General features: G+C 32.5%; 1 protein-coding gene across 2 annotated transcripts; it reads right to left on the reverse strand.

Annotated features, from left to right (window-relative positions):
- Positions 1 to 1,653: 1,653 nt before the first annotated feature.
- On the reverse strand, positions 1,654 to 20,127 carry LOC120129567 (N-terminal acetyltransferase A complex catalytic subunit NAA10-like). Of its 2 annotated transcripts, none has more exons than XM_039147034.1 (4): positions 20,115 to 20,127; positions 16,568 to 16,570; positions 2,962 to 3,292; positions 1,654 to 2,218 (listed from the first exon to the last, which is right to left on the reverse strand). In XM_039147034.1, the coding sequence occupies exons 3-4, from the start codon at positions 3,259 to 3,261 to the stop codon at positions 1,895 to 1,897; spliced, it is 624 nt and encodes a 207-aa protein (XP_039002965.1). In that variant the 5' UTR covers positions 3,262 to 3,292; positions 16,568 to 16,570; positions 20,115 to 20,127; the 3' UTR covers positions 1,654 to 1,894. The 2 variants fall into 2 exon arrangements, with proteins under 2 accessions (XP_039002965.1, XP_039002966.1); XM_039147035.1 differs by lacking the exon at positions 16,568 to 16,570 and adding an exon at positions 13,036 to 13,039 and having other exon boundaries at positions 20,115 to 20,125.
- Positions 20,128 to 20,800: the final 673 nt, after the last annotated feature.

Genomic DNA, 20,800 nt, shown 5'->3' on the forward strand with positions numbered 1-20,800 from the left:
CCATGAAAGCTGCTCTCAACCTGGCGTTGGAAGGAACCTACTACCCTACCTCTCTTTTACTTCATTGCATATGAGAATTAGGGTTTTGTTGTTGTTGTAGCATCCCATCGCATAAGTTGGAAGAACCTGGCCAATGGCTTTGACGTAGATGGCCCGTCCACCGTATGAAATCAGATTTTGGACAGTTTTACTTTTAAATAATAACAAATGATATCTCAGAAAAGTAGAGAAGGTTTTGGACACATAAATGAAAAGAAAATATAATTTGAACATGAAATTTTCAATTAATCTTTTTTTCAAATCTTTGTAAATACTGATGCCACGCCAAAAGAGACAATTGGCTTCATCTATAGTGAAGGCCCACCTTTGAGCAATTATTACTGCTGAAGGGACTACATTTTGAGAATAATAAGAATTTTTCTTTTTAATCATCTAAAGCAGTTGGGGAAAACCTGCCTTTGTTTATGTATTTGGTAAACCGAACTTGAGTCAATCTCTATCCCATGTTATGACACCGCACGGGGACAACCGGGAAGGAACTGATAAAAGGCAGTGGAGGTTTGGAAAATATTAGGGTTAACTACTTGATTGATTACATATATTTATATTTTTGTTTATTTTTTCGATTTTAAAAAACATAATATATGATCACTTTTATTTTTATTTAATTAAAATAAAGTTACTTTCACTTTTATTTAATAAAGATGTAATCACTACGGATTAACTATAATTAATAATTAACAACTTAGGTGATGTGATATTTTGATATAATCACATTTGATCTAAGTTATTTACATATTTTCTTAATTTAGTCATACTCTTAATAAATTAAATCATCCAATCGAACGATTCCACATGTGACTGGTGTCACATGTAATGCCACATGTCACCATTCAATTGGAAGATTTAGGTTTATTATAATTTAATATATTTTTTAATAAGATTTATTTAATAAGTTAATATAAAATATATTTTTAAGTTAATATATATAAATATTATGAATTTAAGTTAAATATTTATACATCAATATACAAAATACATACATCATTTTATCTATTTTAGATCACGCGTGGATCTTCACTCAATGATTGGGTACATGATCAGAGGATTAAATTTATTTTTATTTATTAAAAATATGATTAAATTGAGAGAATATATAAATAACAAAGATCAAATGTGTGATTATATCAAAATATTTAACGACAATCAACTCGTAGTGACCACATCTTAATTAAATAAAAACAAAAGTGACCATATATTATATTTGAAAAAGTGAACAAAATATGAATACAAGTGATTAATTGTGTAGTTAACCCAAAAAATATCAAGGCTACAAAGGATCGTCTCCAATCATAGAATTCCTAGGAATGTATATTACCATATCTTCTGGGACTGTGGATTCAAGCAAGATTTCGATGCAGTATGGAGAAACCGCATACAACTTCAACTATTGGCAAGAGCCACCCAAAGGGCTGGTCAACCAACTCAAGGGCAAGTCACTTGAAACAGTTTTTTTTTCTAGACTATTAGAATGGCTTTCAATTACATCATTTGGTAGGAAAGAAACAAAAAGGCTCATAGTCTCCCCACTAGAAAGGGGCAGTTCTTAGCAGACTCATCACTGATATAAGTTGACACACAAATTTCAGGAAATGTAAATAGGCAGTGTACAGACCATCTACATTCTCTTATTGGTTTGATAGCTACATATCAGTTCAGTTTTCTTTCAAAGCACACTTAACTTACTTGGATAAATGAAATTCTTTACCTATCCAACAAAGGAACACCAAAAAGTAGGGGGAAAAACCATAACCGGGGGGGGGATTCATTGCAACATACTTTTGAACCACACTAACAAACTTCTTCAGTGAATTATTGTGTTTACCTCGTGTAATCATCCTGCTTTCGAATCAGGTTTCGTGCTACTTTTGGTCTCTGATTTTGCATCCCCTCTCGTTTGAGTAACTTGGGTGCTTCTTGCCTCACCTGAACAACATCCACCACCATCATGGTGATGGTGGTGGTGGTGGTGGTGGTGACCATGTTGATGACTCGGCTTTGCCTTGAATTGCTTCCGCATGTCATATGCATCCTCCCCATCAGCATAGTATTTGGCCTCAATATCATGAATCTTATATCCCAAAGTCTGGGTATACAGATTAAACGCTGCCCTGTTACTCTTCCTCACATGTAAAGACACATACTCTGCTCCAAAAGCCTGCATCTCTTTGTATATTAGGAATAACAACAGGGACTAAAACGGGAAATTGTAAATAAACCCCTTTAAAAATCATAAAATTATTAAGTTAATACATGGTAAAATTGCATCCTCCCCACTCAATCGACTAGGAAAAGTCGAATTTTTCAACTGGATTTAGTGTAAGAAACTCTATTCGCAATTGCATAAACTCCACTCGACTCATAAATAGTTGACTCATATATATTTCAAATTCAAGTTAAGTTATAAAATAGAACTCTAATAAGTCAAAATTTTTAATTACTAGTGAATTGATTTTCAAGATTAAGTATCTTAACTCAGTATAATATGAAAGAAATATATTTGTATATTGTATACCACTATAGAAAGTTGTTTAAATTAGAATTATATAATATCATAACAATATAAATATTTATAATTAAATTTAAACATAAACTAAAACTACTCGAATTGACTCAAAATTTTATAAATTCAACTCAAAAAATTTCAAACAAAGTTTGAATTATAAAATATAATTCTAGACTCAAATATTTTAACAAAAATTGACTCGAATCCATCAAATGCTCAACCATACCTCCCATACTAAATCATAAAATATCAGCCTTCGCCCCTGAATGACAATGTAAACGTCTTCTGATCAATGGTCCCGAGAAAAAATATTTCTTTTCATCACAATAGTAAACCCTATCTAATTTACGGGTGATATTTATTAAACGATGAAAGGAAAGAGATAAGGGAAAGACCTGTTCCATAGCGGCTTGGGCGGCGCTCATGAGCTTAGTTGCGAGGCCGAGCTTGCGGTGGGTGCGGAGGACGGCGAGGGAGGTGATGTGGCCGTGGCACTCGTTGCTTTCTTCATCCATCTTGGCGAGAACGTAGCCGACGATGCGTCCGTTGTAGTCTTCGGCGACGTAAAGGAGCTGAGGCCAGGAGAGGATGTGGTACAAATAGTATTTCATCTGGTAATTCTCGGGAAGGCAAAGCAGGTTGCAAGCTTGCATCGCCAAAAGGTCATCCATGGTTGCCTTGCGTATGCAAACCATTGTTGCTTCTTTCCGCTGGATTTTTTATCTTCTTGCCCGATGGAATTATTTGGGACCTAGGGTTTTCGAGTTAGTTCCTGCTTGGAATTGGATGGCATTGCTTAACCAGCTTTAATTCATCGTTTAGGGTTTTGGGCTTGGATTTTTCAAGTCATATATAGCCCGACTTTATGGTAAAATTAACCCAATAGACTAGACGGGTAAAAAAATTAACATATTAGATTATTTCTAAAATCAATTTAGGATCTACTATATTTGTTATAATAATTTATAATTCATCGAACTGATGAGTTTAAATAAAAAATTATTTTGATAAACTCATCGTATAGATGTGACGAATTTCTCTAATATTTATCGTAGATCCCAAATAATTTTAAAGATGAGTTGCATTAATATTTTCACCCCGACTAGCTTATTGTACCAATTTTTCCCCGATTCTATGTTCCAAGCTTAGCCCAATCAATTTTATATTTTTTTAATCCTTCACTTGATTTGACTTGTGTGTAGAGAAACTTCTCCATAGTTTTTAAGGTTAAAAGGTGGGCAAATAGGTATTTCAGTTCAGGTTATTTTGGTTTAGGTTATTTTGGTGTATACTTAATTCAGGTCAGTCTTGAATTGGGTTGGATCATTTCGAGTTTCGGTTTTATTCAAGTTTATAGCAAGTAAGATCAATACAAGTATCAGGTCGGGTCAATATCGAATCAGTTGATTTTAGGTCGGATCAAATCGGATCGGTTGATTTTTGGGTCGGATCAATTAATATTCGATCATTTATTTTTGGTTCGGGTCAACATTAGATCTTCAGATCAATTCAAGTTAAGTTGGATATAAGTCAAATCAAGTATATATGAAATTATTGATATTGTTTTGTAAAAAAACGTGTCCATTTTTTTTACAAAATCTTATCATTTGTGTTCAATTTCATTCAAATTCAATTATTCTTTACGGATTATAATTTAATTCAAACTCAAACTATAAGATATGTTAGAGTTTTTGATTTTTTATTGACCAAAACTAAAAAGTTTATGGTACAATCTATTTGATTAAAAAATTAATTATCAATTTTATTATCAATTAAAATTTTAAATTAAATACTTAACATTTAATTATAAATATAATATTTTTATTAAACTTAAAAGTAATAATATACTATTTATGTTTGAGTAAATATTATTCTAAATATATTTATAAATGATATTATATTATTATATCATCGATAATATTTTAAGTTTAAATAATAAAAGAATAATATCTTTATATTATAAAAATAAGTTATTTGTGTAGTATAAAACAAATTATTTTTATATTAAATTTAAATAATTGTATTTTTTTCATATACAAAAAATGAAATTTCTTGTAGTGAGTTTTGAAAAGTTATTTTAGTAGTTCCAAAGTAAAATATAATAATCCATTTCAACCATCATTTAACCTATTTTTTTTTCAAACATATAATAGTTTAACTTGCCTAATGATTTTATTAACAAGAGATGTGATCAATATATACAAATAATTTAGGATAAAATTGAAATATGCAAATAGTTTGGGGACCAGTTTAGGATGAAGATCATAACTTGAGGATGAAAATAAAATGTTTAAAAGTTTGAGGACTAATTTAGAATAATAGTCATATTTTAAGGATGAAATTGAAATGTTTAAAAGTATAGGGACTAATTTGAAATGAAGGTGATAAATTGGGGTTATATGATGCAATTAACTCATTAGTGATTCATAATTTGATTTAAATATATTGAAAACCAATCTAATAAGTTATTTTAGTATTTTTATACATTTTAACTCAATTATCTAGTTAAAATCATATCAATGTTCGGTTCAAATCGGATTTAGATAAATTAAATTCAAGTTATTTTCGGCTCAGGTTATTTTCGGTTCAAATTGATTCTAATTCGGATTATTATGGACTAATTGAAAAAATATAGATAAAGAGGTATTATAACAATTATCCATGTATACATAAAAGTTAATTATATTATTACTTGGGTCGGGGCAAATCAAATGTTTTTCACTCTAAACTTGACTTTGATTCGACATAATCTTATCCTTCAAAAAATATCCAGCATGACTCGACTTGAACCCAATATTTTTCCTAAAAAAACGATCTTATAAGAATAGGTTGAGTTAAAACTCGTCAAAATCAAAAAGAGTGTTTATTTCTCAGTTTTAATCGAATTAACCAACTAAACCCAATTAGTTTGGTTAAAACAGTTGATCGCTAAATTAATTCAGTTTGGGAAACGGTTAATTTTTTTAATATTTGGTTAATAGTTAATTCAGCTTGAATCGAATAATTAACCAAAAAGTATTAAATATTAAATATATATTAAATACACATTTTAAGCTCAAAATCATTAAAAATTAATCTTCAATCATTTTAACCACACTAAACTCACTAAATTATCACGTCTTAATTAAGATTTAATTCAAATAAAAATACCACTAATAAAGTCAAATTAAACTATATATATAATTCAGTTAATTCGATCATTGACTGAATTAACTAAATTTTGTCTGGTTCGCTTAGTATTTTCAAAAACAAGTATAGTTCAATTAACGATAAAAAATTAATTAATTTAGTTAATGAGAATTTGATTTGATCGGTAAGTAAATTAATTGTTTACACACCCATAAATTCAGATCAAATAAGCATAACTAATTTTGTCCTCGAAACAAAATCCAAACTAACTCGACTCTAAACTAAATTAAGACTCTTTTAATTAGTAAGCATCGAAAAATCTCTCAAAATAACTCCCATGAGTTGGCTTGGTGTGAACCTCGGCACCTATAAACTGCCTCTTCTTTCTCTTATACTTTTTCTTAAAATTTAATTTTGTGCACGTGCTTATTTCATTTATGTATGGTATAATTATTAATATTTATATTTGATTATCATATATCTTAAAATAAGATATATGTTTATTTATATTTTATTTTTCATTAATAAATAAAATTTTAATTGTTTATAAATGTATTCATGTATCTTTTATAAATATATTTATTTAATATTCATTATTAAATTCATTTAATCAAAAAACATAAAAAAAATTTAAAATTCGTAACAAACACAAACTATACAAAATGAACTTAAAAAACAAACTAACTAAATATAAATAAAATTAATTTGTTTTAAGTTCATTTTCGGATAAACTACACGGATGGTCACTGATGAATGATGATTGAATAAGTTTTTGTTTTTCCCACTAAACTTTTAAAAGTTACAAATTGGTTACTAATATTATCAATTTGTAACAAAATAGTCACTCGACGTTAAAATTGAGTTGGACTGCTAAACACTTACGTGGACCGTTGACCACCATGTTGGAGTCTCTGTTGACCGACTCTTCAACTAATACAATTTATTGAAAATAACACCCCTTCCTTCTTCCTTTCGCCTGAGAAAGAATCGGTTTGAGAGAAAACTTGGTGAGAAAAAGAGAAAATTGTGAGGGAAAAAAAAAACCTAGGGTATGAGTGAATAAGAGAAAAGAAAATCAAGGATTACTTGGAATATTAGCTCGAGTAATAGACATTTGATATGTTCTTTTACTTTCTTTATAATTCCTTTAAAGTAATAAAGGCTAATGCTTTGTCTCTCATATGTCCTTTGGATCAATTCTGTGTGGATCTTACAGCTCGTGTTAGTGAAGAATTCATTGATCCTATTATTGGCAGGGAGAATGAAGTTCAAATAACCATTCAGATATTTGTCGCAAGAGCAAGAATAATCCTATTCTTCTTGGTGGGAGTGGTGTTGGTAAAACAACCATTGCTGAAGGACTTGCAATCAAGATTGCTCAGGCAGAAATCTCGACATTTTTGTTGGCCTGTCTCTTCACCGGTCTTGATGTTCTAGATAGTATAATTAGTTTCGTTTTATTCCATCTGTATGCTAGTGGTCATACTTCTCGTAATGTTGTATCTCAAATAATAATGATTTTTTGGCTTTTTTTTATGCAGAATAAAAGAATAATGTCCTTGGACATGGACTGTTGATGTCTGGTGCAAAGGAGAGAGGAGAACTAGAGGTATGTGTTACTGCTTTACTAAACGAGACAATAAAACCAGGTACCTGCTATGCTGAATTGCTTTTTGGGACTGAAGTGTGAATTTTGCTATTGCTCATACTTTATGTACTCGTTCGGCAGGTGATGTCATTCTTTTTATCGATGAGATCCATACGCTTGTTGGATCAAAGTACAGTTGGCCGAGGAAATAAGGGTTTGACCTTAATATTTCCAATCTTTTAAAGTCTGCAATTGGGAGGGGTGAATTACATGTAAACATTTCTCAGGGTCATTTATGCAGAAAATCTGAAATGCCAAATTTTTTTACATGTTGTTTATCGTAATCTCTTGAAGATGACAGTTTGGGTAATAAAATCAAGGATTTAGTTTGAACGAAAACATTCCAACCAATTTATTTGATATTATTTTGAACCCTAAATTTCTTCCTTCTTCCATTCGTTCGAGAAAGAATCAGTTTGAGAGAAAACTTAGTGAGAAAAAGAAATATATTAGAAAAAGGGAGAAAACCAATGATCTTAGTGATTAAGAGAGAAAAAAAATGATGAATACTTGATTTAAGAGAAGGTTTATCGGAAGAAAAGGAGAAAATCTAGGGTCCAGCGTGTGGTTAATGGTCCATGTAAGTGTTTAACGATCCAACTCAGCTTTTCGTCACTGAGGCTACAGGGTGTTAATGTTGAGTGACCATTTTGTTACAAATCGATAACGTTAGTGACTAATTTGTAACTTTTGAAAGTTTAATGAGGAAAACAAAAACTAACTCAAACATTAGTGACCATTCATATAGTTTACCTTATTATTTAGGGTAAATTACACGTTTAGTACATTAACTAATATTTTTGTTCCATTTTGGTATCCAAACTTTATTTTGTTTTAAACCATGCCTAACGTTTAATTTAGATTTCATTTTGGTGCCCCGTCGTTACAAACTTAACGGTGATGTTGATGTGTTATCGTAAGGTAATGTCGCGTCATTGGTGAAAAAATAAAAAAAAATGACACGTCAGCCGTTCTGTTAATTTTTAACAACAAGGTACCAAATTGAAACCTAAACTAAACGTGATTTTGAAACAAAATAAAGTTTTGGTACCAAAATAGAACAAAAGTAATAGTTTAAGTACTAAAGATGTAGTTCACCCTTTTATTTATAACCTAATCACGTAAGAATGTCGTTTAAGAATAACATTCGATGGTGATGAAACAAACTTTAGCTTTGAGATCATATTCAACGTCTAACTTAAGTTGATAATGGAAAAAGCCACTCAAACTTGTTTATGAAAAGAAATCAAAGAAGAGAAGAGGCGCACCATGATGCGCTTAGAAGTCAAGCACCGTAAATACATCAGGAGGTGTTCTTTATTAATCAGTCCAACCAAATTACCCAAAATTTATTAATCGAAATATCAACACCCTATCTTTACCTTTCGTTTTCTTTATGTTTTCCTTTCGAAGGTTCTTCCCTTGCTCCGCACGTCAAGTAAAGGCACAAATGAAGATTGATGGGAACTTTAAGGCAGACGCTTGGAACCTACTCTTATTCTTTACACCTTTTCAAGGTTTTTTTAACCAAAAAATCACCCTATTAAAATAATACTACCTATCAAACATCGGTTCCTAACTATTTGCCGATCTAACACCTTTTTTTCAAGAGAGATAAGGAGGCGCACGGCAGGAGATGCGCCTTAGCTGAGAGGAGGGAAGGCGCGTCGCATGAAACGCTCCTTTCATGGAGTTTTATGAATGACCCGTCCTAGGGAACACGCCTCCCATGCCTATGGTTTTAGGTTTAGGGTTTTATATTAAAGCATCTTTAGGTTTTTAGTGGTTTGGCGTATTATATTTGTATGATTTAGGGTTAAAATTGATTGTATGTTACAATGTTTGTGTTTTTAAAGCAGGGTAGGGTTAAAGTTGATTGTATGTTAGATTGTAAGAAATAAACGCTAAAAGTTTAATTGAAAAAATTTATAGATATACGAAATGGTCATCTTGTAAAATAAACAAGCTGAAATCACATTAATTGAAACTAAAAGAAAATGAAATAACATAAGTTGAAACATTAGAAAATATGATTACATGAGTGGTAGCCAACAAATACATGATGATTAAAGAGATATACATATTTTCCTATTGTGTATGGGGTTTTTGCAATGGCCACATCTTAAGTTTTGTCTTGACGTCTCTCGAATATCCATATCACAATGAATTCGAGTGGATTTTGGACGACCTGACTTCTTTAATAAGTTCAGATTTGGTATAATAGGAAGTCAATTTTGAACCTTATTTGGGTCATTGTCATTACCTATAGGGGGAAACTTATATTCATATCCTTGAATACTTGTGAAAGTTTGTATACGGGATCTATATAACGCTTATAGTCTTGACGAGAAAATGAGCAAACTGCTATGACATGGGAGCATGGATACTTCAAAGCTTGAAAAAACCCACAGTCACAACATCTATCTCGTATATTAACTATGAAAGAGTTAGATTCAATACCTTGCAAAGGTCGTGACATTTTTGTGACCCGAAATAATTCTTGGGTTTGAGAAAAGCTTATTACGAACATGATGTTTGATGCTGCAACCTTTTGCTGCAGATCTGCTACTAATCGTGGGTGATAAATATGACCGTTTTGCATCCAAGTAAGAGCTTGTCCCCCGAGCTTGGCAAAAAGTTAACCAAAATAAAAATACGTCGTTTTAGCCAAAGCAATTATTGGTAAATGGCGGGCCCTATTTAAGGTTGAATTGATTGCCTCAGCCAAGTTGGTTGTCATATGTCTATATCGATATCCACCATCGTATTCGTTTGTCTACTTTTCTTTGTTGATTTCACTGATGTAATTGTATCCGTGTTCATTTTTTCCTCACAATTCTTGAAGCATAACCTCAAACGTTTGTAACCTAAGCGAAAAAAGTAGTTAGTATAAAAAATGAAAATGAGTGAGAAATGAAATTCAGAAATATGTAACATACTCATGGGTATAATTAATTATCGTTCATCATTCTTCTTATATATGCCATGATAGTTTGCAGCAATATGTTGGATACAGAGATGATGTTGGATGTGTAGGGGTTTCCACATTGGACCCAAAGTGTCCATTGTTACTTTGATCTCAACTCCTCGGTCTAAAATGATACAAATACGTACCTCGTGATAACATGTAATAGTAGATTTCTCAGGAAAAAAACATAAGAATATGTATCTTCTCCTTCAACAAGGGAAAAGGTAACGGGGAAGAATGTTGCGATTACCGTCATGGACAACTGCCAATAATAAAACTTGCATATATTTTCCATACAAGAATGTACCATCAATTTGGACAATGGGTTTACAATATTTCGTTGCATTAATGCATTATGGGTAAGTCCAAAAAAATATGGTACAATATGCATCGATCTCAAAGAACTCGATCATTCTGGTAGACAAGGCAAGTTTCAAACTCAACTACTGTCCCAGGATTCAGTCGTTGAACCATATTAAACCAACTGGATAATTCGTTGTAAGATGAATCTCATTCACCGTGTAGTTTTATAATGGCATTCTATTTTGACTTCCATGCTTTTTTGTAGGAGACGGTATACCCATATTGAGATTGTATTATAGAAATCAACACTACAATAGGTATGTAGAAGCTTGCTCTGACCAAGGGCATGGTGTCTTGGCAAATCACGCTAGAGTCCAAGTTTGGATGGTCCTGGTTGATCCCTTGTGCACAACATGTATGATGATCGTGTATTTTATTAGTCCCATCTACCAGTATTCTTCTTCTTTGAAACACGAACCATCCAGCTATAACCATTATCACGTTAGACACAATAACATACATACTTTTTGGTGGTAGATCGATCGACTCTGGACTGAACTGAATTACGAATATTGTAATTTAATTGTCATCATTGCTTCTTCTTTAGATGTGAACTCCATTCCACGATATAAATCACCATCATTAACTAATAAATGCCTCTTATAGTCTCCAAGATGAGGCATATCAGGAAATTATGGCATGTACATCGCATCACAGTTAGCTTCATACATGTGTGCTGGAGGTTCGTATCATACCATATTTGTAGGAACTTTATTGTATCATCATCAGAGTCTATGTTGAATTTCGGTGACTTGGGTTCAAGGAATAATCTAATTTCAGCACTATATGCTCCGAACTCACGAAGAGGTTCTTCTGAAGGAGATAGGGGTTCTTCTGTGACTCTTATGTTTAGTTCGAACAAGTTCATAGATGAATGTCTTCCTCTGGAACTTAAAGAGATGTCACCATATGGGTTATGAATTGAGTGTTATGTGTAAGACATTGCCATATTAAGGTCGAAGGTGCTGGCAGATGAATGTCTCTCCCTGGAATTGGAAGGCATCTCCATATCGAGGTTGAAAAAAATGGCAGATGAATGTATTCCCCTGGAACTTGATGGTATGCTAAAAGAAGATGGGTTAGCCACTAACAACATGAAATCATTACAGATTGTTTGAGTTGGTCTGTCAACTTGATCAACTGGTTCAGGCAAGCCATAGTGGGAGGATAGGGACATACCCTGAACTACATGCACGTCAAAAAAAGTGGCATACATTTCTGTAATAGAGTTAAAATTTTGACTGGAATCATCAACCATCATAATAACATTGTCGTCGTTTGAGAGATTGAACGATGTATATGTTAATGGAAAATTTTCAGTCAGAAATCTACACTGAAGTGTAACTAGTCTTCTATTGTTTCCAATATGAGTCTTCCTTGAGATTTTTTTGATTAAATCATTAGAAGTGATGTTTCTCCTGAAGGATAGAAGGATATAATGATCTGATCAAAAAACAAACCCGTATTCATTTTCCCTAATTTCTTGATCATAGTAAACAAAAGCTGAAATAGAAGCCATTTTCTTAGTTTGAGAGTTTCAAAGTTTGAACGTTTGAGAGTTTGAGATTTCAAAGATACAAAGTTTTAGAATTGAAGAGTTTAAGATATTGAGGGTTGGGGAATAATTCATGTCAATTATGTGAAATGACATAGATTCTCTGAATAATAATGGAAAATGCCTCCCCTAGAATGCGTCTTTCATTTCGAATGGGATGGAACACTATGATATGATAGAGATTCTCTGAATAATAATGGAAAACGCTTCCCTGAACATGTCTTTCAATTCGGATGGGATGAAACATTATGACATGGCAGAGATTCTCTGAATAATAATGGAAAACGGTTCCCCTAGAACACGCCATTCATTTCGAATGGGATAGAACACTATGACATGATAGAGATTTTCTGAATAATAATGGAAAATGCTTCCCCTGGAACGCGCCTTTCATTTTGGATAGGATGGAACACTATGGCACGGCAGAGATTCTCTGAATAATAATGGAAAACGATTCCCATGGAATGCACCTTTCATTTGGGATGAGATGGAACACTATGATATGACATATATTCTCTAAATAATAATGGAAAACAATTCCCCTTGAACGCACCATTCATTTCGGATGGGATGAAACATTATGGCATGGCAGATATTCTTTGAATAATAATGGAAAACACTATGACATGTCAGAGATTCTCTGAAAATAGGGAAAACGCTTCCATTGAAATACACCTTTCTTTTTCTTTAGATTTTATTTTATCCAGCTTCAGACACTATATATATATGAGAGATAAAGCAAATGGTCCTCAGTGCTTTTCCTTCCGTGTACCTTTCTGATTATATTATCTATCATTTTCATATACTTTTCTATCATTTTCAATGGCAGCTAAAAATTCATTATCTTATCTCCCAAATGATATATTAGCTAAGATTTTACGTTGCACTACTTCTAATTCTATTGAGGACTTTCTTCACATTCGTTTAACTTGTTGGGACTTTTTCTTGGCATCAAATTACATATTCATATTTGCAAATGTTTAACTCTATCGGTATGCCTTGAAACCTTTGGATCATTCTGAATGGCTGCTCGTACGAAATTTTTCTCAGTTTCGTACATCAAAAAGATTCCTCAAACATATTGTTCATGTGATGGCACGTTTAGGGGTTGCTTTTATTGTTTCTGGAATCGTGAAAGCAATATTGTAATGGATTTTGTTCTTAGTAGGACTAATTAAATTCAATATGAGATTTGTTATAGATATGAACTATGAAAATAAAAAACCATAAACATTACATTAAACAACAAACTATTAAACATGACATGAAGCATACCAAACCAATGAACTAGAAATACCACACATCTTTCATAGACCTTAAACATCATAAAAAACTTACTTTATATAAATACAGAATAACGAAACAAAATAAGAGGTAAAAACCAATTAAGAGGAAAAATCTTACTTCATATAAATATATAATAAAAAAATAAGAGGCAAATACATAACAAACAAACAATAAATAAAAAGATTGCCATGGTTGTCAGATTCATCGATGTCTCATGGCATGTGTTTCACATAGTGGTGGTCATCTACTTCTGGGAGGGTTTATTCTTATATGTTGCTCATTGTCGTCGTCAACATCCTCCTCCTCGCAATTATCATCCTCATCCTCCTCGTCATTATCGTCCTTATCCTTATCCACGTCATCCTCATCGTCATCATCACTCAACAATATTGTCTCGATAAGTGTTGAATATCGATGTATGATCTCTTTAGAATAAGAATCATGGAGATGTATGACTGACGATCCCATCACTCACTGAGAATTGCGAAAATTGTAAAAAATCGGACATCAATGTCTACGACGCATATTGCGGTTAAGGTGTTTGTGGTGGAGGACCACTCGCAAGATAATTCACGTAAGAACTAAATGTCGGATCTGTAAGCATAGTTGAAAAATATCCTTTAATGGGTGTTATAAAACCATGCAGGCTTTATGAGTAGCCATATGGTGGTGCCATCTGAATCGACAGATATGTAATCTGGACTTACGGATGTGGCCTTTGAACCAGCTATGGTGGAGTCTGAAAGTTAAGTAGTGTCCCCATGTAAATTAGAGGGTTCGGTATGTAAACCTATGTCATTGGCTGCTGGTGTGATGGCTCCATTGTCATAGCTGAGGATGACCCGAACGCACTGCCTCTTCATCTAGTAGTGGGGGAACGATGTTTTAACGTTAGATGTTTTTTCGGCGACGATGAATTGCCACCCCTCATGCTTCTGCTGAAAGTAAGAATGGCTTCCTGTTTGCATTGAACCATTCAATATAACAATCTAAAATCATCGAACTAGTTTTTATTATATATTATCGCTGAAGCAAGCGTTTGTTTCGGTTCTCCCACTTCGCCAACCAATATTCACCTCTTTCTTGCCTCGTCTATCGATATTATGCATATTGTCAAGGTTCCTTGGTACTTCTGGAATATATTTTGTAAACCCAAACTGATGAAGCACGCGATCAGTCGGATGCCACTGAACAATAGTATAACAAATAAGGGGCACAACCACCACTCATACATCTAATAACACACTCAAGTTAGGTGGGATGCAAACCCTCAATTTTTCATCCAAATATTACAACCATTTGAACTAAAACAAAAATATATATTTCTTATAAAAATTAAAATGAGATTCAAATTATATAAATACAATTAAATAAAAAAATTAAAAATTAAAAAACGTACCTCTACACCAGCTATCTGGTCAATGACTAATCAGATATCTTGCGATTCATTTAGGATATCACGATGTTTTTTTTCTAGTACTTGACCACCTATTTAATAATATATATATATATGCCATTATATAATAATAAAAAACATTATTTAAAAATAAATTTAGTATTAATACCTTGATAGTAACAAAAAGGAAATTGGCTCATTCACGAACGAACACAAAAAATGCATGCGATACTTTGCCCATGATTGGAGCAACATGAGATACCCGCAAATAATAGTCTTCTTATAATTCATAGCCCAACACATTTCTCTAAACAAAAATGTAAACACTGCAGACCCCCAACTCAATGAGTCGACTACTTCAAAATCGATCAAGTGCCTCAACCACATACAATGGACCTGGTTCCGAGATTTGTTGGGCACCAATATACCTCTAATGAGTTGTAGTATATATGCCCGGACAAATTATTTTGCCTCATCCTCCGAACAAATTTCGCGTAACTATTTAAATTCACTTTTTAGCCACCCTAATTTATTCAGCCACCGTTGAAACTGGGTGGACAACTTCCAAGATACTCCCTACATAAACCCCCAATCATCATCTTCCACACCAAAAATGGCAGTTCCATTGACCGAGAGCCCCAATTGCATTGAAACATCCTCCAGCATAATGATACACTCCCTACATGCTAGATGGAACGTGTGTGTCTCTGGCTGTCATCTCTTAATTACTGCATAAATTAGGGCGGGTTCAAGTTTACAACCTCCTTTAATTTTCTCTAGGTAACCAAATCCAACCATAGATAAATAACGTCATATACGTCTCGGTGTTTTCATCTTCTTTTTGCGAATAAAAACTTCTAATATCCGATCAGTTTCCTAATAAATAAATTCTAACCATTAATATTTTAACTAATACTTTAAAACTATTTAAATAAATTCTAATAATTTAATTAATATATACTCAATTTCATAATATTCATAAATTTAAAAAGAATATAGTTTCGTATTCTTACCATATCAACAAAATGACTCGAAATATGATCAGCATTTTATCACAACATCGCGCCTTCTATTTTTTTAACTGTAATTAATAAATATTAAGTAAATAAGTTTACAATTAAATAATCAAATGTTAAATAAAAAATAATACAAAATTATTGAATAAAATAATTAATTACTAAAATAATAAAAATTTTGATAAATGAAAAAAATGATAAAAATACTTATACATTAGTTTATATAAGAAATAGATAGGAAGAATGGAAATTTTAGTGTGATTAATGTGAGGTGGAGAATGAGTTTATATAGGCAGTCGGTTGAGGATATAAGAGGTAAATACAAACGGGAATTCGGGGGGGGGGGAGGCTCCTAGGCATGCGCCTTCCAAGGGTGTCAGAAAACTCCGATAAAGTGCACCCCAGGTAATGTGCCTTCCAGGGGTGTCGATATTCGATTAGTGCGTTTAACTGAAAGCGCCTTAGCCTTAAGGCGTGTTTCGTTGGGTGCGCCTTATCTCTCTCGTGTTAGATCGGGTATTATTTTTGAATTGGTGACTGATATGTATTTTTTTGGGATGATTTTTTGGTCAAAAAAATCCCTTTTTCAAACTCCATTATCATAATTGTTAGAGTAAATTATATAAATTATCTTTCAACTTTCTTCTCAATCTTATTTTGATCACTAAAGTTTAAAAGATTCAATTTGATACTTTACCTTTCGAGTTACTCTTGTTTTAATACTCAATCTTTTATCTATTTAGGCATGTGTTGACTTGGTATTTCTCTGTACTAATTTTTAAATTGGTCTTCGCGCCAACTATTGTTGTCGATGACTATTAAAATTAAATTTTTAGATTAGCGTATTTTGATCCCTCAAATCCGAATTTGACCCTCATTCTACTTAAATCCATAAAACATCATCTAAATATTAAACCCTAAATCTCAATAAAAATTAAATCATAAATCATAATCAAACCATAAACCTCGTAACTTATTTCTGCCATAAATCTCACGTTTTCCCTTAACGCTCTAGTGGTGAGATGGAGAATCCCAATGGTAAAAAGGTGGATGTCGGTGAGGATAAAAATATATCTAAAATATGTGGTGACATGACAATCAAATGCTTAGACAAGTGAAAGAGAACGTCAAAGTTTTAGGATACTTTTTGAGCCTTTGTGGAGTTTCTAATTAAACCAAAATACTTATAGATGTAGAAAATATGAATCGATTGATATTATTGTTGGTCGAAAATGATGTCAGACAATGACGGTTCGATGGACTGAAATTTTCGAATGATGGATTCATAGAACTTGAGGTATTTTCAACTAAATTGACACTAAATTCATATTCAGAAGGGAAAGGCGAGTTTGAAGGAAAAGTTTAGATTCATCAAACTCCAATAAAATTAGTCGAAGGTGGTTAGAATGACTGTCCGCAGGATCAAGGACGGAGAGCCATTGGGCCCCGACCCTTGTTATAATTTAAAATTTTAACTTTTAGTATTGTTAAAAGAATTGGGTAAACTACAAGTTTAGTATCTAAATTATTATTTTTGTTCTATTTTGATACCTATAATTTATTTTTTTAAACCATACCTAACATGGGTATGCACTTGGCCACCTATAAGCCAAGTGCATTCACCCATGTACCTATCATTAAAAAATTAACAAAATTGTTGACATGCTATATTTTTTTTATTTTTCAATCATGATGTGTGATTATCTTTTGAAACTTAAACTAAAAGTTAGGTATATTTGAAAAAAATAAAACTTTCGTACAAAAACAAAATAAAAATAATAGTTTAATTACTGAACGTGTAGTTTACCATAAAAAATTACAGAGTAATAAGCTGTAAAGTCTTCGTTCTTCTAACATAAAATATTGCGATAGAACTATCAACTTCACAACAAAAGTAAGCTTATTCTACTATGATTGTCAAATAATTATTAAAGTGATCCAAATTTAATTGAGTGACAATTTTTAAAGGTAAACAATTAAGCAGTAGTATATTTATTAATTGGAGTTGTTTGATCTTATATTTGATTTTAGTATATTTAGTACAATATCTCTCGTGAACGTATTTTGAAATTTGAAGGAGTGATGTATATTAAATATGCCTTTGACACATTTTAAAATTGTATATTTTTTCAATATTTAGTTTAATTTTATTTCTAATTTTATATTTGTTATTTCTTAGAAATGATAAACTAATATGCATATTTTATATTATAATGTATATTTTTAATATAAATAAATAATAAAAATTATATATATAAAACTTAAAGCCTTTAAAAAAATCTTATCTTTGTTAAGATTAAGTTCTAGCTCTGTTCCTGAGCAAGATGACTAAAATATGAGTTTGATTTAAACTGAGGGAGAGAAAATGAGAAGAAGAAGAAGGAAATGAGATAATATGGAAAATGAAGAGAAAGAATTTTTTTATAGAGATCTAAACTAACATCATTTTGGTTAATATTTGGTTTTCTCTAAAGATCCAAAACGACATCGTTATGGTGTAAATTGTCATGTTATAACTTCATTAATTATTTAACGGTAGAGTGACTAACGCATGAGCAATTCGAAATTTGAGTGATCAAATGAAAATTTATAAGCTTAAGTGATCAAAATAGGATTGAGAAGAAAGTTGAGTGAAGAAAAAAGTAATTTACCCTAATTATTAAGGATTTTATTAAAGAATCTCATATTTACCTAATTTTTTCTTTTACCCTATTTTTCTTGGTAGCGAGTGATTCAGATCTGACTCTAATTATATATTAAATTAAGTTTAATCAATAGATAAAGTTTTCTCAAACATATTTTTTAATTTGAATCCATTATCTTAAATTAATATATATTATTGTCTATCACGTGATCGCGCTTGCAAGAGAAAACAAATTGTAATGGTGTGATTATATAATACACTCTGGTTAGTTGTATTGATATGTGTATTGTAGGTGTACGTACATGTTTATTTAAAAATGAATATAAATTAATAAAATTCTTTTATGTTTAAATTTAATAATAGAACTTGTTATAGTTTGAAAATTTTAAAATATAAAAAATCCTGTGTTAGGGTTTCTCTGTTGCTTGAGACGTTTTCTCTACCACTTTTTGACACATCTATTGGGTTGTGATTTCAGTTTTCTTTTATTTTTCTCTTTGTTTTCGTGGTGTTAGTGTGTTTTCCTTGCTTTGAGTTTGCTTTTCAGATTTATCATGGGTGAAAGTGAACACGAATTAGAGAACCTGAATTTGGGAGTGGATGAAGATGAGGTTTTGACTTTGGAACAGCCTGCTGTCCCACGATTATATCGTTTGAACATTGTTTTGTGGAACATTTGCTCACAACTAGTACAGTGAATTTTCAAGTGATGCGGATCACGCTGGCGAATGTATGACATCCGATTAGGGGTATCTCGATAACTGAATTGGGGGAAGGCCATTTCTTATTCTGATTGTATCATGAGGTGGATGTGGAACGCATTGAATCGGAAGGACCATGGTATTTTAATTCTCACCTTCTCATTTTATATCGGATGCAGCAAGGTCATAACCCAAAGTTAGTGCATTTAAATAGTGTTAATTTTTTTGGTTTTGGTGAATGATTTGCCAGTTGGTTTTATATCAGAATAGGTTGCGCGACAATTTGAGAATTTCTTGGGTCCACAATATGACTCTACTGCGATCTCTTTAGGGTACAAATGATGTATTCATGTAAAGGTGGCTTTAGATGTTAGGAAGCCCCTTAAGAGGAGGAGAAAATTCTCTCTACCATCGAATTCGTTTATATATGCAGTTTTCCGATACGAAACGTTGAAGCATTTTTGTTTTTTGTTTTGGAAGCTAGGACATTGGAAGAATTTATGCCCGTTTTGTGTCTCAAAGTTAAGGAGTTAATAGTTCAATGAGATTTTTCTATTCGGACACCGCCGTGGAGGATTTCAATTGGGAGTAGTCCTTGGTTACGAGGAGATTCTGTTGGTGATGGTCAGATTTCTATCCAACTGAATGGTGGGATGAGGAACGATGTGGTTGGCTCAAGCAAGGGTGGTCACACAAAGGCATTAGTAGAGAGGAATTTTGGAGGAAATAGTGGGGCTCCAACGCTGAAGGAAGGATTGGATATAGTTATGGTGGCAGCTAAGGAGGAGAGTCCCTTGAGTAAGCAAGAGACTGCAAAAAGACAACGGAGTATTCCAGCAACTTCGGGAGCTATTTCTGAAAATATGACTGGAATTCATCATTATCAACATGCCTGAATGCACATGCCAGTAGAGAGCAATGACACTCTTAACCTGAAACATCCAGGGATTAGGAATGCCTAGACAGTGCGTCGTCTCAAATACCTGCTTAGAGTCACAAACCCATATGTGATTTTTTTTATGAAAACAAAACTACAAAATATGCGGATGGAAAAAGTTCAAAAGTCATGTGGTTTTTTGAATGGTATCGAAGTGGAACCCCAAGAGACTCATAGGGGTTTGTGTTTTGCGTGGAAATCGGTGTGTAATGTTGTTTTGCGACCTAGGTCTGGGTCACACATTGATGTTATTATTCGAGATATTAAGGGTTTTTAGTGAAGGTGTACTAGCTTTTATGGAGATCTAGAAGAGAACATGAGGTTGGATTCTTGAAATTTATTAAAGAGTCTGAATGATGCCCCGAATATACCCTGGATCATTATAGGAGATTTTAACGAAATTATGTTTTCGTTTCAAAAAGAGGGCAGGCTAATCCGTAGTGAGAGGCAAATGCCAGTGTTTTGTGATTATCAGACATTGGGTTCTCAGGTACGTGGTTTACTTGAGAACGTGGTACTCGTGACGCTTCGTCTATCTGGGAGTGTGATTAGATCGAGGTGTGACGAATGATTTATGGAATGAGTTGTTC

Source organism: Hibiscus syriacus, unplaced genomic scaffold (assembly GCF_006381635.1).
Source record: "Hibiscus syriacus cultivar Baekdansim isolate YM2019G1 unplaced genomic scaffold, ASM638163v2 tig00110503_pilon, whole genome shotgun sequence".
NCBI classification, from domain to species: domain Eukaryota; kingdom Viridiplantae; phylum Streptophyta; class Magnoliopsida; order Malvales; family Malvaceae; genus Hibiscus; species Hibiscus syriacus.

Bases quoted from the DNA above. Each gene is read 5' to 3' on its own strand.
- LOC120129567 (XM_039147034.1), bottom strand. From the start codon at position 3,261: ATGGTTTGCATACGCAAGGCAACCATGGATGACCTTTTGGCGATGCAA. The intron at 2,219-2,961 runs GTCTTTCCCTTA...AAAGAGATGCAG, and splicing joins CCCAAGCCGCTATGGAACAG to GCTTTTGGAGCAGAGTATGT.